This window comes from Grus americana, chromosome 10, assembly GCF_028858705.1.
Source record: "Grus americana isolate bGruAme1 chromosome 10, bGruAme1.mat, whole genome shotgun sequence".
Lineage (NCBI taxonomy): Eukaryota > Metazoa > Chordata > Aves > Gruiformes > Gruidae > Grus > Grus americana.
In genome coordinates, this window is record NC_072861.1 from 20193478 (window position 1) to 20220347 (window position 26870).

At 35.7% G+C, this 26870-nt stretch overlaps 1 protein-coding gene across 9 annotated transcripts in view; it reads left to right on the forward strand.

Moving 5' to 3' along the window:
* Positions 1 to 26870, forward strand: part of MEF2A (myocyte enhancer factor 2A) — a 92267-nt gene that overhangs the window by 40934 nt on the left and 24463 nt on the right. For 4 of the 9 annotated variants that reach the window (XM_054837525.1, XM_054837530.1, XM_054837526.1 and 1 more), the window contains exons 3-6: positions 1152 to 1355; positions 21457 to 21588; positions 24950 to 25169; positions 25384 to 25443. In XM_054837525.1, the coding sequence (XP_054693500.1) occupies positions 1152 to 1355; positions 21457 to 21588; positions 24950 to 25169; positions 25384 to 25443 (616 nt within the window). Of the gene's footprint in view, positions 1 to 1151; positions 1356 to 21456; positions 21589 to 21653; positions 21792 to 24949; positions 25170 to 25383; positions 25444 to 26870 lie in introns of all 9 variants that reach the window. The other 5 variants (XM_054837522.1, XM_054837523.1, XM_054837521.1 and 2 more) reach the window with 2 other exon arrangements.

A 26870-nucleotide genomic window follows, 5' to 3' on the forward strand; every position in this document is an offset into this window, starting at 1 on the left:
ACATGTTAAACTATAGAAATCCGTAAAACTGGTTTGATTGTTTCTCGAGTTTTACTTTTCTCCTGTCTTGCAAAAATATTCTCACTATTTTCTGTTAGATGTGTAGGGCATGTAGGTCACTCACCTGTTGCAGAGGCATGCACTTTGTATTTTAATATGGAGGTGTGAATATGGCCATAGACAGGGATGTTCCGTTCAGCACTAAAGCCCAGATTGAAAGGCTAGATCTGAAAATAGCATCTTCGTTTAAAAGATCTCAGAACATTAACTTGATAGTAGTAGATTAAGTGCCTGTTTGAGACACTTGATGATGTTTAGTAAAAATATTTTCCTTAACAAAAGTTGACCTTAGTATCAGACCTGTGTTTGATTCAACTTGACATCAAATACATTGATACTCTTATATCCTTAACTAACTGAAATCTTATGAAAGGAATATTTTTTAAAACTTTTTTTCATAATTGATGGTGATTTTTATAACTAAGTGTCTTTCCCCTTCCCTAACAGGTAAATGCTCCTTTGTGATGGTCTGTAATGGATTTATTTCCCCATAACAGCTCTAATTGGACAGAGTCATTGTTTCATGATGTTCCCTAGTGGCAGAAAAAAGCTTAAAAGTATAAGTAAATCTGATTAGATGGTTTAATAGCAACGAAATAAACATATTTCTTAGCTCTGAATAATTAGAAATCATATTACATAGCAACAGTGTTGCTTCCATTGATATTGCCATTTTCTTTGATTTTATTAGAATTAAGGTTGTGAGTAACTTGTAAACTATGTACAGAGTAACTAATAATCACAGATGAAAATACTGTGGTATGTGGAAAGTCAATGTTTGTTAAACTGAAGGAAATAAGGTTAAAGGATCCTACAAATGTTAACTCTCCTTGGTAGTTATATACCAGTGGAAGAGTTGTGATGTGTGTAATTGGCTTAGCCTAATATAGAGCATTGGGCCTAAAAGGGACCCCTAAATATGATAGGCAGTTCTTTTAAGCTTGTACACATGTTCAGTTATGTTGCTTGTTAGAAGGAATAAATAGTGTAGGCTCAATTGGTATATTCCTTGAATGCTTGATTATAGTCCTTCAAACACTTGTCATGTGTTTAAAAAAAAAAAAAATAAATCATTATTCTTTCTTCTCTAGGTCACCTTTACAAAGAGGAAGTTTGGATTAATGAAGAAGGCATATGAGTTGAGTGTACTCTGTGACTGTGAAATAGCACTCATCATTTTTAACAGCTCTAACAAACTCTTTCAGTATGCCAGCACTGATATGGACAAAGTTCTACTTAAATACACAGAATACAACGAGCCCCATGAAAGCAGAACCAACTCAGATATCGTTGAGGTAACAATTTGAAAAGAGACATCAGTTTTCTTATCTCCTTAATACTTCGAATATAGAGCATTTTAAGATATTTTAAACAAATGTATTTAATAACTTGAAAACCTTGTCATAAAATGTAAACTACTGCTTTTAGTCTGGTTTCTCTAAGGCAATGAGTTGTCTTTACAGCCATGTTGTTTTCCCATCTGCCCTCCAACCCTGCCAGTTTCTGGGAAACACATTTGATGTCAACCACATTTGGCAGTGGAAATAGAGGTGTGAAAGATGGTTGTTTTTCTGGAGAAGGGAGGGGGAAGGTGTTCAAGGTTTTAATGGAAAAAAATCAATTGGGTGGAGCTTAAGGTCCAAAGAGTGCCCTCAGCCTAACAGACAACTACGGTTGGCCCCTTTTCTCTTCTGAGGTCGTAGTTACTTTATCAGTCAAATGTTGCATGCAAATCAGCCACAGCCTGTGCTGCCTCCTGTTCAGCCAAAAATAAACCACCAAAAAAAGGGAATCTGTGGAGCAAATTAACTGAATTAAATTTGTTGTCCAGTTACTTTGTATGTCGGTTAAAACATAGTAGAACGACTGCAGTTTCTGCAGTATAATAGTATAGCATGAATATATTTACCTAAAGGTATTGGTTTCGTCTGCTTTTCTTCTGCTTGTGCTTTAAATAGAAACTCTTTCCAGTACATAATTTCTAAATTAGGTGCAGTAGAAGTCAAGGATTTTCTTGGCAATTGGAGCCTTTATGTACTGTAACTGCATTTCAGATAAGTCATGTCTCCCGTAGTCCTGTAAATAGACCAAAACAGGTGGCTGTCTTAAGTGTTTAATTTAAATTCTGAAGTTGTCTTCCCAACAAAGGCCTTGCTTTTTAGGAATGATTTAGGAATAGTGATTAGCCTTCTATAGCTGAAGAGTCAATTGCCAAGGGGATCACAGAGTACAGGGAGGATACTAGCTGATCTTGTAAATAAGTTTTCAAGCAAAAATGAAATTGACAAAACTGAGAAATAGACAAGTGCCTTATATTTCATTCTGAGAAGATTCTCTGCTAATTTGTCAACTGCCTTTTATGATCAGAAAGAAAACCTCCCCAGCTTCTGTCTTCAGCATTGAATACTAATGAGAGTGATAATACAAGCTTTGAAGAGCTGAAGAAGTATTACTTAGTCACTGGATTAGTATAAATAAGGGATAGCCACTGTAGAGGAAGGGAAGACCTCATTCTTTCAAGATGAGCTTTTGATTGTGACAGATGTGAATTTGAGATAGGGATGCAAGCAAGTCAGTTAGCCAGGCTGATTTTTCTTCTGTGTCTAAGGCCTCTTTGTGTTATGACTTGTGGTAATAGTGCCTCTTCATATCAAGAGGACTAAGAATCTCTTCCAAAATAGTTTCTACACAAGAATGCCTGTAGGTTTTTGGTGGTTTTTCTGTTGGTAGTGGGGTACTTTTACCAGTGTCAAGCATTTGACCCCTGGCAACCACATAAAAAAGTGCGGTTAGTACCCAAGTGCACATATGGTTTGTATTCTAGGGGAATGTGCAAAGACCAATCGGCAGATTCTTTCTGATTTTCCTCTGTAGGTTTACTGTATTATACTAGTGTGGGATTTGGGACTTTACTCTCATTTTTCAAACATAATATAATCTTGGAGTGCATCTCCCAATCTGTTCAGATTAGTGGTGTGTGCTCTTTAGTCTGCTTGACGTGGTTTTGTTTTTTGGTTTTTTTTTTTCCTTAGGAAAAAGTTATTTAGCCAGAGAGGGGAGTGTATACCTTTTTGCAGGGAAGATGTGTTCTTTAAGTTAATGACTGTGTTCTGGATGGGGAAGTTGACTTGGTAGGATGACATATTTATAAACTCAATATGTGTAAGGTAGAGTGATATTTTCTTTCTGTTGGACTCCAGGAAAAAAATAATTGTATAGTATTTCAGAGAGTTAGTCCACAGTTTCATTTTTTTTTTTTTGCAACTGAGTGCATTTCAAATTTGCTGTGCCTGTATAGTAACTTTGTAGTGTATTAGCTGTTGTTCTTTAGGCAATTAAGAGATATCATTCATGGATGGTTTGCCTCCCACTGTAAGTAAATGTCTTCAGTTTAGAAAAACATTCCTTTTTAGTGGAAAATAATGTACTTTGCTTTACAACAGAGCTGAATTGGTTCAATGGAGAATATGATGTGCTTTGTACCTGTCATTGCATCTGCTCCAGTGTAAGTAGGGAGCATGGGAGAAGAAATGAGATGGAGGAAGAGTAAGACTGCTGTATTTAAGCAGTAGCAAATTGCCAAAAGCTCACTGCTTCATGTAACTTCACCATTGGTAGACGCTTATGGCATGATAGAGGTGAAATTACAGCACCAGCATTTTGGAAACATTTTGAAAGAACAGTGTAAAATGGCTTCTCTTTATCGAGCCTGTGTAGAAATAGTATTTTAACAAAAATTACAAAAAACCCCCCTAGAAATCTGTCAAATATATTCTAAACCAATTTAGAATACGTAATTCCATTTTATGGAGTTATAGCTGATGTATATATTTTATTTAACATTTTAGTAATTCACTTGCCTCCTTCAATGTGACAGATGGTATTTATTGTGGTGTAGGCTCACTGTGAAACTAGTCTTGACCTGCTATGTTCCTGATATGCATGACAGGAGTTTTTGTGGGGGTTTTTTCTGTGCTAGAAGGAAAGCTAGTTCTACACAGCTCAGAAGCTGTATAAGGGAAGAAACAAATCTACTGTTACTTATTTTCAGTTCTGGGTAGATGGTAATGTTGTAAATGATTAAGTGAAATTGATGAGACATCTTCGCTTATAGCTGCCTCCTGTTCAATTTTGGCATGGGGATTGCTTTTATATGCCCAGAGCTTGGTATCTTCTGTTGCTGCTGGAACGTTTGTGTGAAAACATAGTAGGAGGGAGAGCACTGGCATCTTAAATGAATGCTAGAATTTTTTTTGATACATGCCTGTATGTCTTTCACTGTACATGTTATTGTGAATGCTCTGTTGCTGTCCTCTACCTATTTTAATTTTTTGTCCCTTTTATGTATTTTTGTTGGTTCAACTTTTCTTTTTAATTTCTGTTAATATTTCCTTCCCTCCTTCTCCCCCCCAGTTTCTAAACAGTCTACCTATCTATAAATTGTTGATTTCTTCACCAATTTCTTACTGTGAGTGTTTGTTGTCAAAATTTTTTTTTCTTTCGTAGCTACTTGGTAAGGAATATGGTTTTTCAGTCACCTTGGCAAATTCACAGACTTTTTAATAGCTAGAATTGGAAGTTACAGAATTTGTTTTAATATAAGCTAAGTTTGCTAGCTATCAGTAGTATACCTGGGGACGGTCCATTCCCTGCCATTTGGTACTTTGAAAATTAAGGGAGAAGATCTTGTAACGGATGACCTGTAATTAGTTTTAAAGGATAATTTGTGTGGCATTTCTGAGCTGGCACTCAACCTCTGTGATCTTCAGCTTCCTTGCTGTTTGAATCTGTTTTACAGCAGTCGAAAAAAAAGATGAATAGGGAAAACAGGATTGTTTGAAACACTCAAAAGCTTCAGAACATACGAAGGTCTGAAAAAACTTCCTTGCTTATCAGGATCAGGTATGATTTGTCTAATGGGTTTTTTAGATTAATTTCTGCATCCCTTTGAAATCTGGAAGGTGAACACAGCTGATGTTGGTGAGGACAGTGAAACTTTGCTCATCTCCTGACCTTTTAGTAAAAGGCATTTACTCAAGAGATGGTGTGGGTAATGTTTCCTTTGAGCCTCATGAAAGGAGAAAATGGATCTTCTGTTGAAATTCCAAAATAACCTTTTCGTATGACATCAGAAATATAAATTATCATTCAAAAATTTATATGATGTTTCTTGCTCTTGGATAATATGGTCCTTTTCACATCAGATGAGAGAGTTTGTTCTGTTGAACAATACGGTTTCAATCGTCTTACAGTTATTTGAGTGAAAGCTAGTGCTCTTGCACAGGTTGATGGACCATACAGGGATATTAAAAAAAGTGAAATTTTCATTCAGTGTGCTTTCAGTTCTTGAGGTATTAGGATTATGTATTTAGTTTTATAAAGCTATAATGCCACAGTTGAAGATTGTTACACTGAAGTACTGTCTATAATTCGAAGGACTTGCTGTAGGTGTTACAGCATTTGATGCTTTAATGTTGGTGGACTCTTTTCTATAACACACAATTCTTGGCAAGTAATTATTTTTCCTGAAGAAGGAAGTAGAGTACTTCTGCAGAGAAAAATGGGAAGAATTTCAGGTTTTATCAGGATTCTGTATCCATATGGTTGACAGAATCTTTTAGCGTATAAAAGACAATTTGAGACCTTGAGTGTTCATCCTTTTTTGATCCAAAGGAAAAGAGGGAAATGAACAGGAACTTCTAGTCAATCTTCTTTAGTGTAGGGGGTGTTAAGATTATTGCAGATTCTCTACAAGGTAGTACTTCCATGTTGGGTCCTTCTGTCCCTCAAGAAGGGCTCAGAAAGCAGCAGTTGTTCATTTGTTCCCAGACTCACTTTTTCTGGGAGTCAAGGACTGAAAACAGGCTCTTCTTGCCTGTTTAGCTCAACTTTATCTCTTCCACGCTTTGACGTTCCTTGAGTGATACAGCAAAACAGGGTATATTTAACCTGCACTTGGCTATGGGTGGGTTGTGCATGTTCCGTTGTAGCTCCTCATTAAACTGAGGTGATTTGATTTTTTTTTTTTAGGAGCCTGTCTAAAATATGACCTACTTTGCTACTTGGCATCTGTGCCCATGAGAATTTCGGATAGGTGTCAAGTTAATGAGCCACTTCCGTGCTGTATAGTTTAATGCTGTTTTCAGTATAGTATAATTTGTTGTATAAGGCTTAGGTTATACTCCAAATATGGACAGCTGTTATTCAAATATGTAATAATCTGTAATAAAAATCATAACTAAAAAGTATAAAAAAATCCTAAATTATGTAATGTAATTACTGTAAACATATTCATGTGAAAAGACTGCTGTATTGGAATAATCATAATTGGTTTTTGGTTTAAGTTACAGCAGGTGATTTGGATGTTTGTATTAAATCTCTTATAATGGGAAATGCTGACTGCAATAGGAAGTAATGTTTGTGATGGCTTGGTGTGATAGTGGTCATGTCATAGTTTTGACAGAAACAAGACAGAAAGCAGGTAAATGTACCTGCTGCTACTTACAGTAGCGTAAGCAAGCCAGTTTCATCTTACAGAACCTGTATTCAGTGCATCATCTTGCATTAAAATACCAAATGGGCACTCTATTTCTCTGCCTTTTCACAAAATTTTAACGAAGAGCTGTTATAGGAGCAATACGTGTTCTTTAGTCATAGACATATATAGTATCAGAGATGTGATTGTCAGATCATAGCTTTGAGTAAGCACGTAGAGCTCATCTGCACATGTAGAGCCTGCAGCATAAAGAAGCAGATGCATCTCCACAGCCAGATGGAGCATATGCCAAGAGACAAGTGTAACAGTGTGGGGAGCATAAACAGAAAAGTTGGTGTTGAAACACTATGTTTATAAACCAAAAGCTTTTTGGTTTTGTTTTTTATCCAGTTTTCTCCACCTCCCCAGCATTGCTTCTTTTCCAGGATATGGATTACCAACAAACATGTATTTTGAACTGTTGTTGGTGTGTCATACAGTATAGTAGTTTGTTAACCATGCGATGTTGGAGTATTTTGGTAGCACTTGAATTGGTTCATAACTTCTTTTTTCTAAATTTGGGTGAACTTCATATGAAATTGAAGATCTGGGAATTTTATCTCAAAATACATGGATGCACCCATACAAAATTAGATGAGAAAGATGCTCAGTTAATTGATCCTGTTTCCTTCCTTCGTGGATATATGGTATATCCAATTTAGATATGCTTTTGGCAAGCAATTTGGGCTTCCATATTTTGTTATTCAAAGGTAAAAAGTAAGATAGTGGAAACTGGATCACGTCCTTCAAAAATATATTACTTTGAAATGTTTCGTAAGAAGTACATGGTAATTTTTTAAACATATTTTTAAAAGGGAAAAGAATACTCTACAACCAGCTTCAGTTGAAAATGAAAACTGATGCTTAATGTAGGTGACTAAAATCTCCAAATTTACATGAAATATCAACACAGCTTTATCGAACTGAGATAGTGCTGAGAGGCAATACCATGAATGTTGATGGTTAGGCGCAGACTAGAGATAGTAAGAAGGTTAACAACGCTGATAAGTTAACATTGTTTTGCATTCCTTCATATTTGATAGATGGGGAATTGCGAGAAGCAGGCTAGACTTAAGGGGGAAGGAGGGGGGAAGAAAGAAAAAAGCAAAAATCTTTGGGCTTGATAGAAGAATACGAATGAGTCCTATGAATAGTGTTATTCTGTGTTTTTGTTGTTTGGACCACTTGCTTCGATCTCCAAATAGCTTGGGCCACACTGAGGAAGTGTGTGCTATACATTTAAAAGAAGGAAGAAGCTTAAAAATGGTTTCAGTGAAGCAAGGAAATGACTTTGTAATCTGCTCATGATGCTGAGAAAATGTAGGCATTATTGGACTTGATTTGCTAAATGATTATGTAAATGTAATTATACTGCATATAACATTTCAAATAATTTGAGATGGCACACAAATGCCTTTGAGACTTTTTAAGGAGGTGATTGAGGAGGATTTATGTATGGTTAAGGACTAACATCTCACTTTTAGCTTACTTTAAAAAGAGAGAAAATGCATTAAGACCTGAAGTGGTCTGGAATATGATTCATCAGAAACTTATATATAAGAATATACATGTATGTGTATGTATAATAGCTTGAATCTTTTTTCCTAGTACAAGTGTTTATAGTAAACCTGGCTTGTAAACAGGTTGCACTTTGGGGTTTTATTTTCCACTCAGGATTTGGGAAGAAACAGCTTCCTTAAAGTTTAAAAGGTAGCCAGGGTAGCAAATACTTGTTTTGAATACAGTGACAGAAAACACGCGTGTATTTTGTGCTCAGCAGAACAGTTACCACTTAGAATGGTCTCTGTCTGTTCTTTCTCTTTTTTAATTACAGATTGTTGGTGACTTTAAGAAAGCTGACAGTGCTAGTTCTTGTTATTTTGCATTCCTTCATTTGTGATATTTAAAGAATTGCCAGAAGTAGGATAGACTTAATTTTTTTAAGTGTTTTGACTTGCCTACAAATAATCTAAAGCTATACTTTCCTCACAAATAGACTACTGACTAAATTTAGTGTTTTCGGGTTAAGAACATGAGATCTTTTTCTACTTTTTAAAATAGTGCTGGTGTTTTAAACTTACCATGCTGTACTGGTATTCTGAATTTCGATGAATTCCAGCTTTAGTCACTAATTAAAGCATATGTACATATGACATTTGTCTAGAATGCATCTTTATATATAGTTTCTGAAGTCTCTTCATAATAATGGTTGTGCTTAGCTGTTGTATTACCACTAGTAATGTTATATAGTTTCAGTTCATATTGCTCTCTGTCCTATGATAGTCCTATGACAGTTATACTAGTGAGATTATCTTGAAATGAGATTAGCTGTGATGTTCTCCATATTTTTTTTAATAAACTAACAGAAAAAGCTAATCACTTAATTGATGAATGACAGCTTACTTGGCTGTACATCAGTAGAATCTCAGTTTGGATCAGATGGCTCTTCAGGAAGCTGTGCTGCTGTGAGGACCAGAATTTTAAATCTATGTCAAATACTAGAAGACCTTTGTACGGTACCTGTCTACTGAAAACTCTGCAGGAGCAACCCTGCTGATAGGTGATGTAGATGTATTTTAAGAACCCAGATAACTTTGTATTTCATCTAGGAGACACACCAAGAGTTTGAGTTGATCTTAATAACGTGTTTTTCTCTTTGAGAATTTCTTTTCCTCACTTATATTTATCTCTTTAAAGGGGAATGGATGGTATTGTAGGTCCAAATATCATTAGTAAAAAGAAAATACCTAAATCTTTCCTCGTTACAAGCTATCAGTGTTTTGACCTGGTTGTCTTAATGAAATGGGTAATTGTCCTGTGAGCTAGATGCTTGGCCAGTGTTTTAAATTGTCTTCATGGACAGGAGATCGTTTCTTCCCCTCTTCCTTTTCCACCACCTTCCTAACAGTTATCTGATGAGAAAATGTAACTAATACATTACACTTTCTCTGTTCTTCTCCTTCCTGCCCCCATCATATGCTATTAACTTTTTTCCTGAATTTGACATGAAACCCAAAATAACAATATATCAATGTAGCTTAATAGGTATAGTGAATGAAGTGTTAACATAATAGTCTGGAAGATGCAAGTTCTAAGCAGAGCTGGACTAACGCTAGTTGAGGCACTTAGGTAGCAGTTTTTCTGAGCACAGATAACCGTTTTCTTAAAAACAATGTAAAGCATGGCTTGATTCAGTTCCCATCACTACCTGCGTATGTAGCTATGAGCTACTCATTAATCAGGAAAGTTCCCAGAGATGTGCTCTAGTTCTTAGAACAGTCCTGAATGTGACAGACATGACTATGGGCATGAGTGTCCTGTCCTGCCCTGCCAGTCAGGTGTATAAGCCTGTCATTGTAATCCTGAAGTGTAGACTGTATCTAAACAGAAAGTAGTAGTATTTAAAGGTTCTTTCCTCAGTTTCTAGTGGTAACATGAGTTGTTAATCTCTCAGTTTGGATGATGTAAGAATTTTCTAAGTGTCTCATTGAACTCCAGACATACTAACCATTAAAGATAGACATAGCTAACAATGGTAATGAATATAATACATATTTTGGATTCTAATGATATAACATTAACTACTTCTAGTTTGTCTGATTTTTTTTGTGCTTTCCTTTGCAGTGTGGAGTATCTAGATGTAATAAATGAATATATTCAACAGCCCAAAGCAGTAAGAGCAAAACTTGTTTTCACTGTACCCTTGTAACTTGCTAGGATGATGTTTGAATAAAGAAAACTTTTGCTTTTGCTCACTTTACTGTAGAAAACTTAGGCTGTTGTGCTTTTGAATGAGGCCTTACGATGTAAAACTTAACATTAGGTGGAATCAGTGTCTTTTTTTTAGGTTATGGCTGTAACAAGTATTTCTCATGTGCTTCCTATGAAAACTACCCTTGACTTTGGTTTATATTGCAAATTAGCAGATAGTAGTACCATATTTACTCCACCCTTCCTGTCAGATCTCTATTAAAATATAAACTTTGAACTGTAGAAGCTAAAATGTGTCAAATGTTCTTGCATGGGGATTCTTTGGCCCATGAGGGTTTGTTGGAGTGATTCCTACATCCTATACCTCTTACTTGCCATCTTCCTTTTGAAGCAAAGGGCAATTAAGGCTTCATGTTTATCTATTTGTTTGTAATACAGACTTGGATAACACATTCCAGAGAATCAAAACTTAATGAAAGCAGCTTTTTTTAATATTTCATATAGCTTCTATTTTTGGTGAATAACACATACCTCTTACAGTCTTTGGAGACTTTTTAGTATTTAAATAGATGCTCCTGGCCAGCTATGTGTAAAAAAAAAAAAAAAAAAAAAAAAAAAAAAAAAAAAAAAAAAAAGTGATTCTCCTCTGTAATGAAGTCCTGTGTTTTTCCCAGCTGTGCAAGTGATGTTTTTCCAACTGATTCTGCAGTGTCTTTGGAGAATGTTTTTGTTTTGGGAATTTATAGGGTATACACACAGTCCGGTTCTTGCACCCACTGCTCGGGAAACGCATATCGAAGATCTGGTTCTGGAGTTAGCTGTTCTGGAGATGTTGTGTTAAATAGGATTGAAAATTGACTCAAAGAAAATCTGTAACAGCTCACTGCTTGTTAATGCTGGAGTTCATGCAGGCAGTCACACAAAGACGTAATTATTTACTTGTATTAACAAGTTCTTCAAGCTGTGCTGGTCTTGTGTATTCTGCAGCCCTTGTGTTGCTGCAGAATTTGGTGCTTTTGAAATTCTGTATTGACAGTTAGAAGAGTATATTTTTTACTTTGCAATTTCAAAGCAAGGACCATGGCATCTGTTCTTTAGGAGTGAGTGACTTTACACAAGCAGTGCATGGAAAGAATAGACCCCAGAACAATGCATCTCCTGGAACTGCAGTAAGATATGGAATTGTTCTTTCTGATGATACTCTTGATTTCAGTGGAGAGTTAATGTAACCCCAGCATTTGCCTTTCAAGCTCGTGGGTTAGGTAGTGTCTTCAGCTGTCTGCCAGGGATTAACCACCTTGCAGAAGGGACAGCAGAAGTGCTAGCTTCTTGACCGTTGCTGTTCATCAACCAGTGTTTTAGCATAAACTATCAAAAAGGAGGGAGACCATCATCTATAGGATGCTTCACTCCTAGCTGACTTTTGGACCTCAGCATGTTTACTTGCTATGTTTCTGTTGAAGTTTCTAATACTTTTGTGCAATCTCAGTGTTTGGGCCTTAACCTGATAGTGCTTCTGCAGAAGAGGGCTGAGGGAGTCTCTAGCCTCCGAGAAGAAATGGCCTAGATCTTCATACTGTCGTAAAGCTGCCCAGTCATGTAACTAACTTGTGGGTGTGATGAGATATTTCTGATCATATGATGGAGATTGTGGTTTGTTCATTGCTAGTGTTTTACTGCAAGTAGTGTGGCCCATCTAGGTGGTAACATTCTCAACACTCATCTGAACAAAGGACTTCATGTTGATCCTTTCACCTGGTATGTTAGTAACTGTTTTATCACCTGCATAACGTATTTATGGTGGTAGTTCTTGTGGTACAGACCTGTGACTCTCCTAACAGCCCTCATATCATATCATACATTGTATCATTCTTGTTCTTGATAATACTTATAAATCAATACCCGTAAAGTGTTAATGTCTTTTTGTGACTTACCAGTGATAGTTATTACATCTTGTTAATGTCATATCAGTGATGTAATACTTCTTGTGGGAGCTCACATGTCTGTAATTTATAGTGTAGACTATAGAATGCTAGTTAAGTTAGCTGAATTGGAAGGTCTGTGAATTTTAATATTTAAGTGATGTTTTACTGGAATTATTTATCAATTACTTTCAATAGGAAATTAATAATATATTTTTAATTAAAAACTCCCGAATTCTAGATGTTAGAAAGAAATTTTAGATGTTAGAAAGAAATTCTTTACGGTTAGAGTGGTGAGGTACTGGAACAGGTTGCCCAAAGAGGTTGTGGATGCCCCATCCCTGGAAGTGTTTAAGACCAGGTTGGATGAGGCTTTGGGCAATGTGGTCTAGTTGAGGGTGTCCCTGCCCGCGGCATGGGGGTTGGAACTAGATGATCTTTAAGGTCCCTTCCAACCCAAACCATTCTATGATTCTATGAAATTCATTGGGAATATTGTGAAGATTTTTTTAGATCAAAGTTCTTACACGTTGTCCCCCTGAAAGCTCTTCTAACTGTAACAAACCAATGCCATTTAAAGCCCTGCTCTTTTTTGCATTAACTTACAATTCAGTACTTACTGAGTACAGTGACTTGTTAAAAAGAAAAAAAAAAAGAAAAAAAAAGAAAAATCAAGCATGCCAGAGCCAGTCTTTATCCAATATTGATGTGAATTACACATGATAGATTAAAGCTTACTCATATTTCAGTCTCTCTGATTCCTGTACACTCTTTCCTCTCTGCTTTTTCTAGGTCCCACCTTTGATTCCTACCTCCTTTTCAGGTTAGGTAAGGACAGACTTCAAAGAGGTTCATTGGCTTTTGAATTACTCAGTCGAAGTGAAGGTTATGCAAGGAAAAACATATTAAGTATATTCCTCTGACACATAACTGAGAAGTTCAGTATTCAAAACATGAGTTGTGACATACTTATTGCAGCTTTGTGTCTTGAAGTCTTACATTCTAATTATTTTAATTCAGTAAAAATAGAGATGTATCTGCTTGTACCCTACTTTATTTCTGGAGAGGCTTGCTGCTTCCTGTTGTACATACTTATCTCAGTTGGTGTTTTCAAGTACCTGCTTTCAGTTGTCTTATTCACCTTGCTTATTTTAGGGTGGGTTTTTTTGGTAAATATTCTGCAGTAATGTTATGAACTGGGATAGTGTGCACGCACCCCACATCTGTTTAGAGTACCACACATACTTTTAGCTATTTGTCTGTACTGTAGGACAAGTCTTTAGGTGAAACAATGGCATTTCCATACCAATAAAGGTAATTAAAGCTTGTTCTGATAGACATTAGTGTAGCCAGTTCCCATAATCTTTACATGTGACTGATATTTTAATAATATTATAAATCCTTAGATTCCACTAAACATTTTCTTTGGGATTAGTTGCTATTTGTGTTGTAATTACTGTTTTGATAATAGTAAGTTATCTTGAGTACCAAGACTTTGAAATAGTTTCTGTTATCCTTTCCAATTTTCAGGCTGTAAGCAGAAATTCAGGACAAGAAATGTTTGAAATAACGATTTGATGTTAATGCATAGGCAGGTAGATCAAAAGAAACCCATTCTTTTTATATCATTGAATGGCACTCAGAGTTTAGAATTTTTTTCTTGGCAAACTATGAGTAGGAGATAATATTTTTACTAAAGAACATCTAAGAGATTATGAAGGATATTATGCAGATGGGTTGCTACACTTGGAAACTTTTCATGTTCCATATGGCTTATCTGCAATATACTGTTGCTGAAAGGCAGCATTCAGTCTGCTGCTGCTGTTGCTGATTTATATTTTAACTGTTGCAAGTATGTGAAGAGGTATATATGGGAAGATGTGCATGCACATATATATGTTGTCATTTGAGTAAGGATTGAAAAGAAGTAGTTATGCACCATAAAACATATCTTTGAACATTCTAACATAGAACTGTGTTTTACTTGGTTTTACCATTAATTTTGTTTGTTGCAGACTGCATTCCCTGAAAGGACTATAAAATATATTTAATTTATATGCTAAGAAATAGTTTCTGCTTCCTGAAGATGAGCATAGATCTACTTTGTCTTTTGTTTTTAATAAGAAGATTGAATAAGGTCAACTTAGACTGGCAATTTAGTACTCTTTAATGGAAGAATCTAGTTGATGGTACTTTCTATAAAACAGGTAAAATGAAAACCTGCTCAGCAGTATAAAATCTAATCATCTACTAAGTTGTATAGAAAGTGAAACAAAGACAAATGCATCAAATATCAGACTTTGAGAGCTTGGCTTAGCTTTCACTGTGGAAAAAGTACTATCAATGCTAATGGATTACTAATTATTTTAAGTCTCAAGAAGTTCATTTAGGGATGAGCGATCTAGCTTGTTTGTAGGTCAGCAACTGCATTATAAAGTCCACAGTTTATAGATAGTGTTTCTCTAAAATCACAAATACAAGATAGAAAGGGAAGCTCCTTAGTCTTCTAGTCCAGTTCATTGTGTAATATTCTGGGGGTGAAAAGTGGATTTTATAGCCCATAAAATTGTTATTCTTTAGTAATTGCTTGTGGTTTATTTGTTTAAAATAATGTTTCACAGCAAAGATGCTTCAAGCTAGAATTTGAGCTTCATACCATATCATGTCTAAAAACCTTTTGTATGTGTTATTTTATATAAATGAGGGTTTGAATCCTGAGTGCCATCTTTATCATATCTTAGAGGAATTTGACAGCTAGCTTTCACGTTTGGCAAGCCAGGGATACGTGTTAAAACTTGCCAGATACTGGAAGTGCTCCAACATTTGAAACAAGACTGTGTCTTTTCTTAGACTGGTATATAACAGGGACACTGATAAAATTTCAAATCATGAACATTTTTCATCTGTAATTGATGAATACCTGTGTCTAAAACTACACATAGAGCATTGCCTAAAAAGCTCATCCTTGTATTTTATGGCCTACTGCTAGGCAGGCTTGTAAATTTTTTTTTTTATTTGTAAAACCCTGGAGTAATTAATCCTAAACCTCCTTTTTTTTTTTTTTGCATGATATACTATAATATTTGGCCAAGAAATATAATCATTGGAACAAACTTTGTTAAAGTACTGTACTCAGAATCTTTACTGTCTAGATGTTTATGTGCAATATCAATTATTTACTTTTGAAATTTTTGTACTGTTATAATACCACTACTAATGGAGCACAAGTATGGAAAATATTATTTAAGTGAGCTAAAAAAGTATGTCACACTTTCAGATTTTACTTAGTATACATTATTTTGGCTGGGGAGCCTACCAGAAAGATTGGTGAGGCCTTGTTCTTTAAGAAGTTAAGCTCTCCAAGTTGCTTAGCTTGTGGAAATGTCTGTCATAATCTAATTTGACCTCTTATGCATTTCACTGAAGTTTTGAAAGCTGGGCACCACTCTGCTTTACTGTGCTGTTTAGGGATGTATGTATTTGTGGCTGTAACAAGGATGTGAAATTCTAACTGATAGCATAGCAAAACATAATTGAAAATGTTGGCGGTACTGAAAGGAACAGTATTAGGGCTAAACTTAAGTAGCCTCCTAACTCAAAGGAAGGGAAAACAGCTTCATAATGAAATTTGCAGATGCTTCAGTGGTTGAAGTTGAGAATATTAATAGAGCCTGAGGAAAACTTACAGATTTTGTAAACATTACATAAAATAACCTGGTATGTCTAACTATGAAGAAATAAATTAAAGCCTACAGAAATAATGTTGATGAGCTTCAAACACAAAATACTGGGTTGAATTATAGGGTTTTTTCTCTAGCTGTTCACTTTTGATGTGTATGCCGCACTTAGAGTTCACTCCTGCTTGTATTTTTAGACAGTGGTAAAATTTGTACACCCAACTCTGCAGGATCAAGCTCCAAATTTGCAGAACCATGCTGTTACTTTGGAGAAAAGAAACAGAAATGATGATACTTCTGAAGTCAAACTGACCTGCAGAAGTTTAAAAACTGTAAATAGCTTTGAGTAACTAAGAATGCTCCTTGGATACATTTCATAGGTAGAAATGATTATATGTAAAGGATCACACACCGTAGTATTAATCAGGTTGATGAAGGTGGAATATTTTGGCTTATAAAAGATGAAAAATCCATCCTGGTTTTAGGCTCAACTTCTTGGCAATAGTATGTAACAGGAGGCAAACAATAAAGCAATTGTCATGCTTTCAGCATGACTTTTTGCCATATGTAAAGTCTGTAGTGATACATGCAGTTGTTCTTGCCAGCTGAAGTCTCTATCTGCTGTGGGAAGGGAGCTGAACTGCATTAAAAGAATATGACCCTCTTTCTCTCACTGATGTTTAACATAATAAGAATGAAAATGGATGGGAATCTGATGCTGTGACTCTTGTATTTGTTCTGCATTTTGTGAATTTCTCAGAAAAAAGCTGCAGCTTTTATGTAGGATGTGATTATCAGTGGTGACTGAGGCAATGGTTTACTGCTGCCAGAAAGGACAGGCCATTCCTTCTGCCTGGTTTGTACCTGTGGTGCTCAGCCCATACATCATTAAACCAATTTATTCTTGCTAAAACTGAAAATGAACCCAGCAAAAATAAGTTAGATAAAGGATGGTCATTTTAATGAAGAAAAAATGACTTCTTGCAGGCTTAAGCAAACATCAGTTAGTGTAAAATTTCTGCTGCTTCACAGCTTTTTCTGTGCTCTGACTTTCAATTTTTTTTTTCAGTCTTAGTCAAATGTTGGAAATGTTTTTCCTCATAATTTGGGATCAAACACCAACAAAAATCCTGTTTGGCCAGCTCCAATAGTAAGTGCAAAAATAGAGCTGTTAACATGATACATAGTAGCATTGATAGCAACAACCATTTCCTTTTTGCGTAATATTACAAGAAACCCAACACTGAAAATATTTTGAATGAACTGACACTTTTTTGCACTTCATAACACTATTTACATATGAGGTCATCCTACTTTCTTGCTTTAAGGCAGAAAAATATTACTTCCTGAGGTGACAATGAACATCAAGTTTTCTACAGTTTTGCCAGACCTGGTAAGGAGCCCAGATCACTAATATCAGAAGTCTTGGCTTTTTAACCACACTCACTGAATTGGAGCACAAAACATGCTGATTTTGCTTTTTTTAACCGTTAGCAACGTGTCCTTTCGGAGTCAGATGTGAAAAACAGGATCTTTCATGGGGAGGAGGACAGTTGGGGGTTGTCACTTCATCGCTGGTAGCAAGCAGTAATCTGTGTTTATTAGTTCAGAGTTTCTGGTTTCCAGAACTGCTGATGACCAGTGTAAGTGTGTGAGAGAAGCTGCGTGCAGCTGGGCTGGAACAAGCCTTAGAGAAGGTAGTGACTTGATACCACGCTGTGGAGACTCAGCAGGCTTAAAGCTCCTGCATTTCATGTTTCTCTGTTGGGTTTTGTAGAAGGAAGCTTATGCTAAGATAATTACACTGTGATGGCTGAATATCATCTTTGCTTCCTCATGGATCGTACGATGGATAACGTTATTGTATTTTTGTACTCTTTGGTATCTGTATTATCAGTTTCAGTAAAATTTATGTTGAATTGTAGAGAGAAACTAATTATTTTTTGTTATTTTGCAAGAAGCCCTTCTCGCAAAGTTCCTTCGGTGCTTCTTGCCAAGGCATGATTCTTTTCTTAAATTAGCAAAATGCAGTGCAATTAAAAAGTACTTTGCATATGTGTGGGGAGGTTCAGGAAAATATTGAGGCTCTTGTACCGTGTTCTTGAATGTAATGTTTAAACCTGTCATAGCTAGTCCAGCCGTTCTCATACAGCACTTTCTAAGATCTGGCATTCAAAAGAACCAAAAAACCGAACCAATATTAAACTAATAGTCATAATATTTGTGTATTTCAGTTTTACACAGTGGAACAAAAGCATTTGAAAACTTCTGGGTCATTCTGCAATATCAGGATGACCAAAGCTGTCTGGAACACTTGTGTAGCAATGTTGCATTTAACAGAACTATATTGTTGCATTTCCTTGATGGTTTTGAAAAAAGATTTCGTACCTGCCTTGGTTCCTGGCATTATTTTCTGACAAAAATCAGGACCTTTCCCTCATCAGTTAGTTAATCCAGTCTAATATCAAAGCTGCACAATCTCAGGTACAGTACAGTATGTTGGCAAACATGTTGGAACAATTTCCAGTAATTTTTGTTAAGTCTTAGAGGAAGTGGAAAGTAATACAGATTAACTCAAAAGGCTACACATTCTCTTAGATGATCTGGAAAATAAGACTTAACACTAGAAGGTAATGCAGCGAGCATCCAATAGCAAACCTGGAAATATAATGTTCTTTTTCCCCTCTTGTTGTAGTAAGAAAACTTATGTTCTATATTTATCTCGACTGCAGAAACTCTAATTTTATTTTAAACAAGCTTGTGTATCACAGCAGAGAAATAAAACTCTCTTCAAGTTACACAAATACTATTTGGTCTCACTAATTGGTATTTATTTCTCACCCCCCTCCTATCTTCAGAATTAATAACATTTCAGTCTCCATGATAATATCTTGGAAATAGCTCAAGAGGGATGAGTTATTTATATTAATTGGAGAAATAAAAAAATTTAGCTATAGAGAATCTCGAGGCTGGAATTTTGGAGTAGTTTATGGAGTGTGGCTTTCCTGCATCCCCAGCAGAGCAATTCCCAGCAGTTGTGGCCTGCCTTGTTTTCCTTTGAGCGAGGGCCTGTTATCATGTCTCACTCTGTAGCCTGTGAGAAAGCTGAGGCTGGGCTGTATCGCATAGGCTTCGCTTGGCCGTGTGAACAGATTACAGCATTCCACTTGTTAGTATGAGCCACAGAGCAGAAATGTTTTACTATTATGTTACTGGGCAATGATAAAGTTGGCAGGCTTTTTATGGTTAGGTCCTCAAAGTGGCAGTTCATGTTTTAGTGATAAGGAGACAGAGCTTTGGATATCAGACCCAGACTTATTATCTGTAACAGTGAACTGTGGCTTAAATCCTTCCACAATGACAGGAACCCCATCTGGAGTGAAGGTTTCCAGAATCTTAAATGGGAGATACTGAGGCATTTTCCTTCCTCATGAGTCAAAGCAGAATTAACCCCATTGTTATAAAAAATAAAAATAACTGGTCACTGAGAGGAAGGATGCATTTTTATATTTAACTAAATCTCTTCCTTTATATTAGAACTTTGAGTATAATTTGGCAGCATTATGCTGAAAGGCATTCACTTGATTGTTTTAGAATATTGAAAGGAGCACTAATGAGACTCCCATGCTGCAGTACGTGAAATTGCTCAAAACTTTTTATCAAAGGAGGAGAACTAGACAGTATGTGTATTTCTTGCAAGATCTTTCTTTATAGTATCTAAATGCAGCTTCTAATTGTGCCTTGGGCACTGCGTATGCATGCTGACGCTAAGCACCATGTAAAGATACATTTGGATTCTATTTTCAGAGTTCTGTGGGTTGCAGGGGTTAAGTGTAATCCAGATTATACAGTGTTAACATTTTCCCTGCTGATATCAAAGTGTAGAAGACTGGCAAGCTGACTTGTTAGGAAGGGCTGGGAGAGGGATAACAGGCTTCGACCTTGAGAGGCTGAACAGCCGGCCCTTGTATGGCCAAGTCCCTATACGTGTCCAGCTGATTGGTTAGGGGAGCAGGATCAGTGCTGTGACAGGTGCTGGAGGAACCTACACCTGTTTTCCCCATATGCTGATTTAGTGATTACATTTTTGTGGGAGTTCCAGATACTGTGTGGGATATGTGGAGCAAGCCAAGAAACTTGAGAAGGAATTATAGCTTATGGTGACCTGTGATATTAAAGAATTTCAGACAGCGTAATTGAATTTTCAAGTACTGCTTTAAAACTGAAGTAGAAGTAGGCAGTATTTTGCATATTTATGAATAGTGAGAGAATCTCACCTGCTTTCTATTGTATTAAAAATTAGTAGATAGCACTTTAAGAAAAAATGCTGATGAATGCTATAGTCTAAAACATAGTTGTTCTGGTTTTTTTTAATCAGAAAGTCAGTGTGTTATGGAAACACAGCTTTTATAGGAAAACAGATGCAATCTCTTTCTGGTGTTGAGAATATCAGCGTGCAGACTTCATAGCATATAGATAATTTCTCACAAAAAGAAAACATACAACTCCCCTTATGTACTGATAATGTGTACTTGTTTAAAAAATTGTATTGCTTTCCTTTTGAAACTCTTTTAAAATATTAAAGATTTTCCATACATAGCATTTTAAATCTTGGTTTATTATAAATGAGAACTTGCAAAGAAAGATTTCTGATAGTGTAATGGGGGGGGAAAGAAAAACAACAATGAACACAAATATCTTTTAAAATTTGGTCACAAGACCTGTAGTTTCACATCCTTTCTTTCAGTAACTTGTTCGTAATGCCTAGATTGTAGACAAGTTGTGTGGTTTTTGGTTTTTTTTGGTTTGTTTGTTTTTGTTTTTTTTCCAGGGGATGTTGATGTGAGTTCTCCATCAGAAAATAGGAAGTAGCCCAATAAAACAGTTGCATCAAGTTAGTGTAAAGGAGTCTGAAAAAAACATATATTTAGCAAACTAAGTAATCTTAGAGAGGAATTATGTAATTTCTTTCTATAATTTTTTTGCAGTTCTCGTTATCATGCAGGATGATCCTGCCTTTATAACCTACTGAGACCAAGGGTTACATATATGTAATATAATACAGTTGTTGAATTTGATCGAAAATTTTGGCCACTGTGTTTCTCAGAGTTTAACTGTATGCTCTTTAAAATGTGAATATTAAAATTGGGATGTTAAAATCAATTTATTAAAGATCCAGTAAACTGGCTTTTAATTACCAGTGATGACATTAACTCCTTTGCCATAGGCTTGAATGTTCCGTATATGTCAGGCAACTTTACTCCATCAGCCTGTATCTAAAAATGGTTTTGCATGGAACACTGGAGAGATGAAGTGGGTGTAGATTAAAGTTAGCCATGAGATGGCACCTGGGAGAGTCTGTGCCTCTGAATGAACCTTTTCTGTTTGTGTACTATGCCACTATTTTGAAAGACTAAGCTTGTCTGTTGAACAGTGAGTTTTGTCTGTGAAAGTTTCATGTAGTTTCAGTGGCTCTGAATGATTCAGTAGTATACAAAACTTCTTGGCAAGTTAGTATGATTTGTATGTGAATTTTCCAATTGTATTTCAGACCTTAAGAAAGAAAGGCCTTAATGGTTGTGAGAGCCCTGATGCTGACGATTACTTTGAGCACAGTCCACTATCGGAGGACAGATTCAGCAAACTAAATGAAGATAGTGATTTTATTTTCAAGCGAGGCCCTGTAAGTACTTTTATTTTATCTCTACTTTTTATTTGTTGATCCTTTTTATTAACTTCATTATTTAGGCTCTGAACAAGAAGGAACACAGAGGGTGCGACAGCCCGGACCCTGATACTTCATATGTGCTCACGCCACATACAGAAGAAAAATATAAAAAAATTAATGAAGAGTTTGATAATATGATGCGGAATCATAAAATCGCAGTGAGTACTAAAGTATGGTTTGTGCTTCTATTACATGCATGAGAATTTTCACGGTGTTTGCTTACCACTGAAAACCACTGCAAAGGCAAGAGGATGTAATGGTTTGAGAAGGGACTATATGTTTTTGAGGAAAAATGAGAAGCTGATACTTGATCTTGTTAAAATACATTGTGCCTTAAAGAATAAGATTTATCTCTAGCTTCTCTTTTGCACTCAGTTTTTCATACCTTGTGAACATGAGTTAACATTTCTAAATTTCAGGAGCCTAGCTGCATTGCTTAATCCTACCTAAAATATTTTTATAAAGATAGATTTTGGCGTGGGATGTAGGATAGCTTATTTGCATCTTATCTGTCTGTTAATCAAAAGCTTATGTGACAAGCAGACAAATAGAATTGGATTAATTTTGTCATCAAATCAGTGGAATTTTATTTTGCTGAAGACTGGACATAGAAAGGTATTGAGATGTTTAAAGATAAAGATTGGTGCGCTGTGGGAGCCTCAAAAGATTGGTGTCTTACTCCTGTTGAAATTCCAGCAGGTACTTCCTCAGACACTGAAAGATCTTTGGAAAATTTTGTCCGAAGTACCGAACACGTTTGCAGCCATAAGTCATTTAATTGCTTTGGAAAGTTATGATTTCCTATTCTGTAGTGTGGTCAGAGTATCATTTTTCATTTTAGTGTTATCTAATTCAAAAATGAAATTATCATTGCCTGAACCCCATATATTGACTGGGCAGATTGTTCATGTTCTCCTCAATTTCACATATTCCCTTCAATTTTGGGGTCTAGGGTAAAAAGATGATTTAGAAGGACTCTTGGAAGAGAATTACTGGGCTCTAGAACTCAAGAAATTTGGGGATAACAGTAGTGTAAATCTTGGGTGTTTTTCATGGAGATGTACATGATGACATTTAATTTCCATCTACAAAAGCCAATTAGTGTTGAGTATTACAAGAGAAGTCTTTTCTAAGGACACTAATACAGGGCCCTGCTGCGACCTTTGAATTTTTTAATATTGCAAATCTTGTAGCAATTAAAGTAAATGGACTGGCTAGGTTAACCAGCACAGACCTTGGGGTAATTGAGTAGTGTGTCCCCAAATGACTTGCTGATAGTAGAAATTATTTCATTGTTCAGAGCAATAAGGCCGTCTCTGGGGACTTAACAGCAAACTGTCAGTCGCGACATGCAGCATCACTCCTTTTTAGCAAGTTTTGTATGATTGAATAAAGCCAATATTTTTTATTCCTTTTTTGTTTTGAAGCTTTTGATACCCAATGTTTCTGTGTTGAGACATCTTCTTCAGGTCTCATCTCTCAATATGACACAGCTAAATTGCTCTCCCTTGATTTTCTGTGGTCTTCATGAACAGCCTAAACTGTCTGTGTGGACATCAGTGTAAATAAAACCGGCAACATTATTTTTTAACTCTGTAGGTATATTTATATGTATTTATAGCTTAAACTGGACCTGTTATGGTTCTATTGCCATTACTTATGGGTCTGTATAAGAACAGTTTCTTTTGTTCTAGTGCACTCATTACTGTCAAAGAATTGGAGTGAGGCAAAGCGTGAAGAATTGGGTCATAAGCAAATGAGTACCATAGATGGGCAGAGGCAGGCTTTATTGTAAGGTGTGGGGGGAAGTTGTCATTTATTAGTTCTATATTGAGAAACCTACAGAAAAAAATGTTCCAGCTGTTAGCTTCTAGTGTTGTTTTAAGTATACTTCAAGTATTTCAGGTTTAGTTTGAGTTACTTGACTTTTTTTGTAGATATTAAATAGTTTCTTGAAGTAGTTTCCCATGAAAACAAATACCAGTACAGCCTGTCATTAGTTAGATACCGTGAAAGATTTGCTAGCATTACGTCGCTATGCTTCATTACTTTTTCCTTTCGTCTGTGCCAAACATTGATAATTATTCTTAGGAAAGCTTCAGTAGGAACACTGGCATTGGCTCTCACTAGTAAGAGAGTTTATTTCTCGTAGAAAATGTATTATGCTGTTTTAATTAGTATAGTTATTGTTGTATTTCTAATAGTGTCAAAATTGTTGTACAGAAGTATCATTCTAAGTAAATTCTAAGATGCACATGACAAGTGCATCTTTTTAAGTATACTTGCTAGGTCATGAATGTTTGTCATCTGCATGTGACTTCTAAATCAAAAATAGTATTTCTCTATTCTGTCAACAAATACTACTGAATTTTTACCCTTAAATTGTACCTGTCATGGGTTTTTTTCCAGTAATTATGAGAGTTGTGAAAGAAAATAGTCCCTTTTTGTTTCAGAAACTCATCACTGTCAAAGGATAGGAATGAGACAAAGGCCAAAGAAGTTAGTCATAACCAAAGGAGTACCATAGATGGGCAGGCATCTAAGCTTTTGATTCAAATAGTTGTTGAATAACAAACATATATACTTCAGAAAAAATAGTTGCCTTTTAAATAATGCTGTAAAAATTAGAATTTTTAAAAATGAGATTTGCAAAAAAGAAAGATGGAGTGGTTATTCAAGTGGGGTTTTGTGGAACACAGCTCTGAATAATGACAATTGAAATGTTTAAATTCAAATTACTGAACTGAGTGAAATTCTAAAGATCTGTTTACATTTTTCAGTCTGTTGAAAAAGTATTTTTAGAGATTACTAGCAATATTTTTGCAAGGTTATTAATAGAAAACGTTATTACTAACTTCTTTTTTGTGTAAGAACTGACTTTATTTTATAATGTGCATGTTTATGCTGCTGTTTTGAAGGTGCAACAGTTCATTGGTTTGTAGACATGTTTAGTTTTTCATTGCTTTGTAATAATCCAAAATTAACTGATAAATTTGTTGTATTTCCAAGCCTGTGAGTTCATATGAATATATTCAATTTTTTGTATTTGAACTTTTAGTATTTTAGAAGCTTGAGTAATTCTTTTGGAACTGTATTTATATGATGTATAAAAGTTCAACACCATACTCTACAGCAAATGGATGTTTTGAAATTGTATGCTTAATACAGTTTAAAAACTAACATAATTAACTTTTTTTTTAAACCTGGGTAATTCTTGGCAAACTTTAATGTGTGAATTTACAATGTGTTATTTCTGCAAACATAGTTAATGCTAATGCTGTTGTCTTCTGTGTGTTCCTTGTCTTCTTTCTTCCAGCCTGGGTTGCCTGCTCAGAACTTCTCTATGTCGGTTACAGTTCCAGTGTCCAATCCCAACACTTTAACCTACAGTAACCCAGGGAGTTCCCTTGTATCCCCATCACTGGCAGCCAGTTCATCATTAACGGACACGACCATGCTCTCCCCACCTCAGACCACCCTGCATCGGAACGTATCACCTGGGGCCCCTCAGAGACCGCCAAGTACTGGCAATGCAGGTAAGATTTCAGTACTATTGTGCTTTCCTTTTATACTCTTTTACTTTTTTATTAAAAAACCCAAACAAAACTAAACACAATCAAACAAACAAGTAACAAGTTCTTAATGGTATTGGTGGATTTTTTTTTTTAATGGCTTAAGTTTTGAAGTACAAAATGATATGGTACTGTAATGAAAGCAAATTTGTTTAATGCTCTGGCTTATTTTTATTAGGTGGAATGCTGGGGACAACTGACCTCACAGTGCCAAATGGAGCTGGTACCAGTCCAGTTGGTAAGTGTGGTATCATGTCTTTGTTGAAAAATAGTATTGTGGTTTTAGTTGCACAGTTATTCAAAAGCAATTTTTTATTTTGACTCTTTTGAAAAAGTGGCTGTGAAAGAACAAAGGTTGTAATTTTCTTAGTTGCCTTGTAATTGTCAAGTCTTGTGAATCAGGCATTTAAGTTTTTACTGCCATGCCTTTCCACTTCAGTAATATTTGCATTTTTTATTTTAGTGGTTTTCAGTAGTAGCATGCTGCTTTTGCTTTTGTGTTTCTCTACAGGTGTAATTACAGCACTCTAAAGAGAACTTACGTTTGTGAAATGTCTTACTTTGTTTGAAATTCAGTGCGCTTACTAACTAATACACTAAAGGCAACTCAGCTGGGTTCTCAACTTTCATTTTCACAAGACCTGGATGTTTGATACTGGTTGTGGTGCCAATCAAAATGAAGAAAATACAGACTGTATTGTTTGTGTTGCCATGTGTATCTTGCTAATTATTTTCTAGCAGTTATACAAAGAAAGCAATAAATCTTGGAAGCTGATAGCTAGGTTCTGTTTTAATTTTGGAAGATGATCAGAATTTCTTTCAAAAACAAATAAGAGATCTGGCCAAAAATCAAATTCACAGTATTTTTTGGTCTTCAGTAAAAAGATACAATAGCACTTCTTTATTTAAATATTTTGTCTCCTCTAAAAAACATTTAGTACTCTGATAGACGGCAGCAACCATTGAAATTTATCACCCCACAGAAAGACAAAATAAATGACAGTTCACCCACTTCCTTCATGTCCCTTGCATTCCTTAAGATGACTTGGTGACTGAAGGTCAGTTTTGGAAATAAACATAACTCTCCTCACTATGTGTTCATAGCAAGGAAAATAGCAATTGGAAAAGCAACTGTTGACCTTTCTGTATTTGCCCACTGGCTGCTTAGTGTGGCAACTGGGAAAAAGTTTTCTGAAGATAAAGTCAGGTGATTGAATTTATGAATAAAAAATGCTGCAACTACAAGGCTGAAAGCACAGGATTGACTTCCCATTCTTTATCCATTCTTTGGCTATGTGCAGCCAATATGAAATATTAAAGTGTGGTTTCCAGCGGGTAAGCAAGATTTTAAATGGAGGAAATTTCTTCAGTTGAAAAAAGATGCCTATTTTTAGAGACTGTGGAGGTCAGATGTTGATTTCCATAGTATTTCTCAAGTCAGACTAAATAAGTTTATCAAGCTGTTTCAGGCCTCTTCCAAAATCAGGCTTTCGTAACAGCAGCCTCAGATTTAAGACTCCTTTCAATAAGCAAATAAAACACTTGTTTACAGCTCTTGCTATAGAATATTAAACTGTAGAAATACCCAGTTACAGCAGCTTGGTGAACATATTTAATGCAGTAAAATGTTTTTCTTCTTGTATTTATTAATAGTTTATGTGAGAA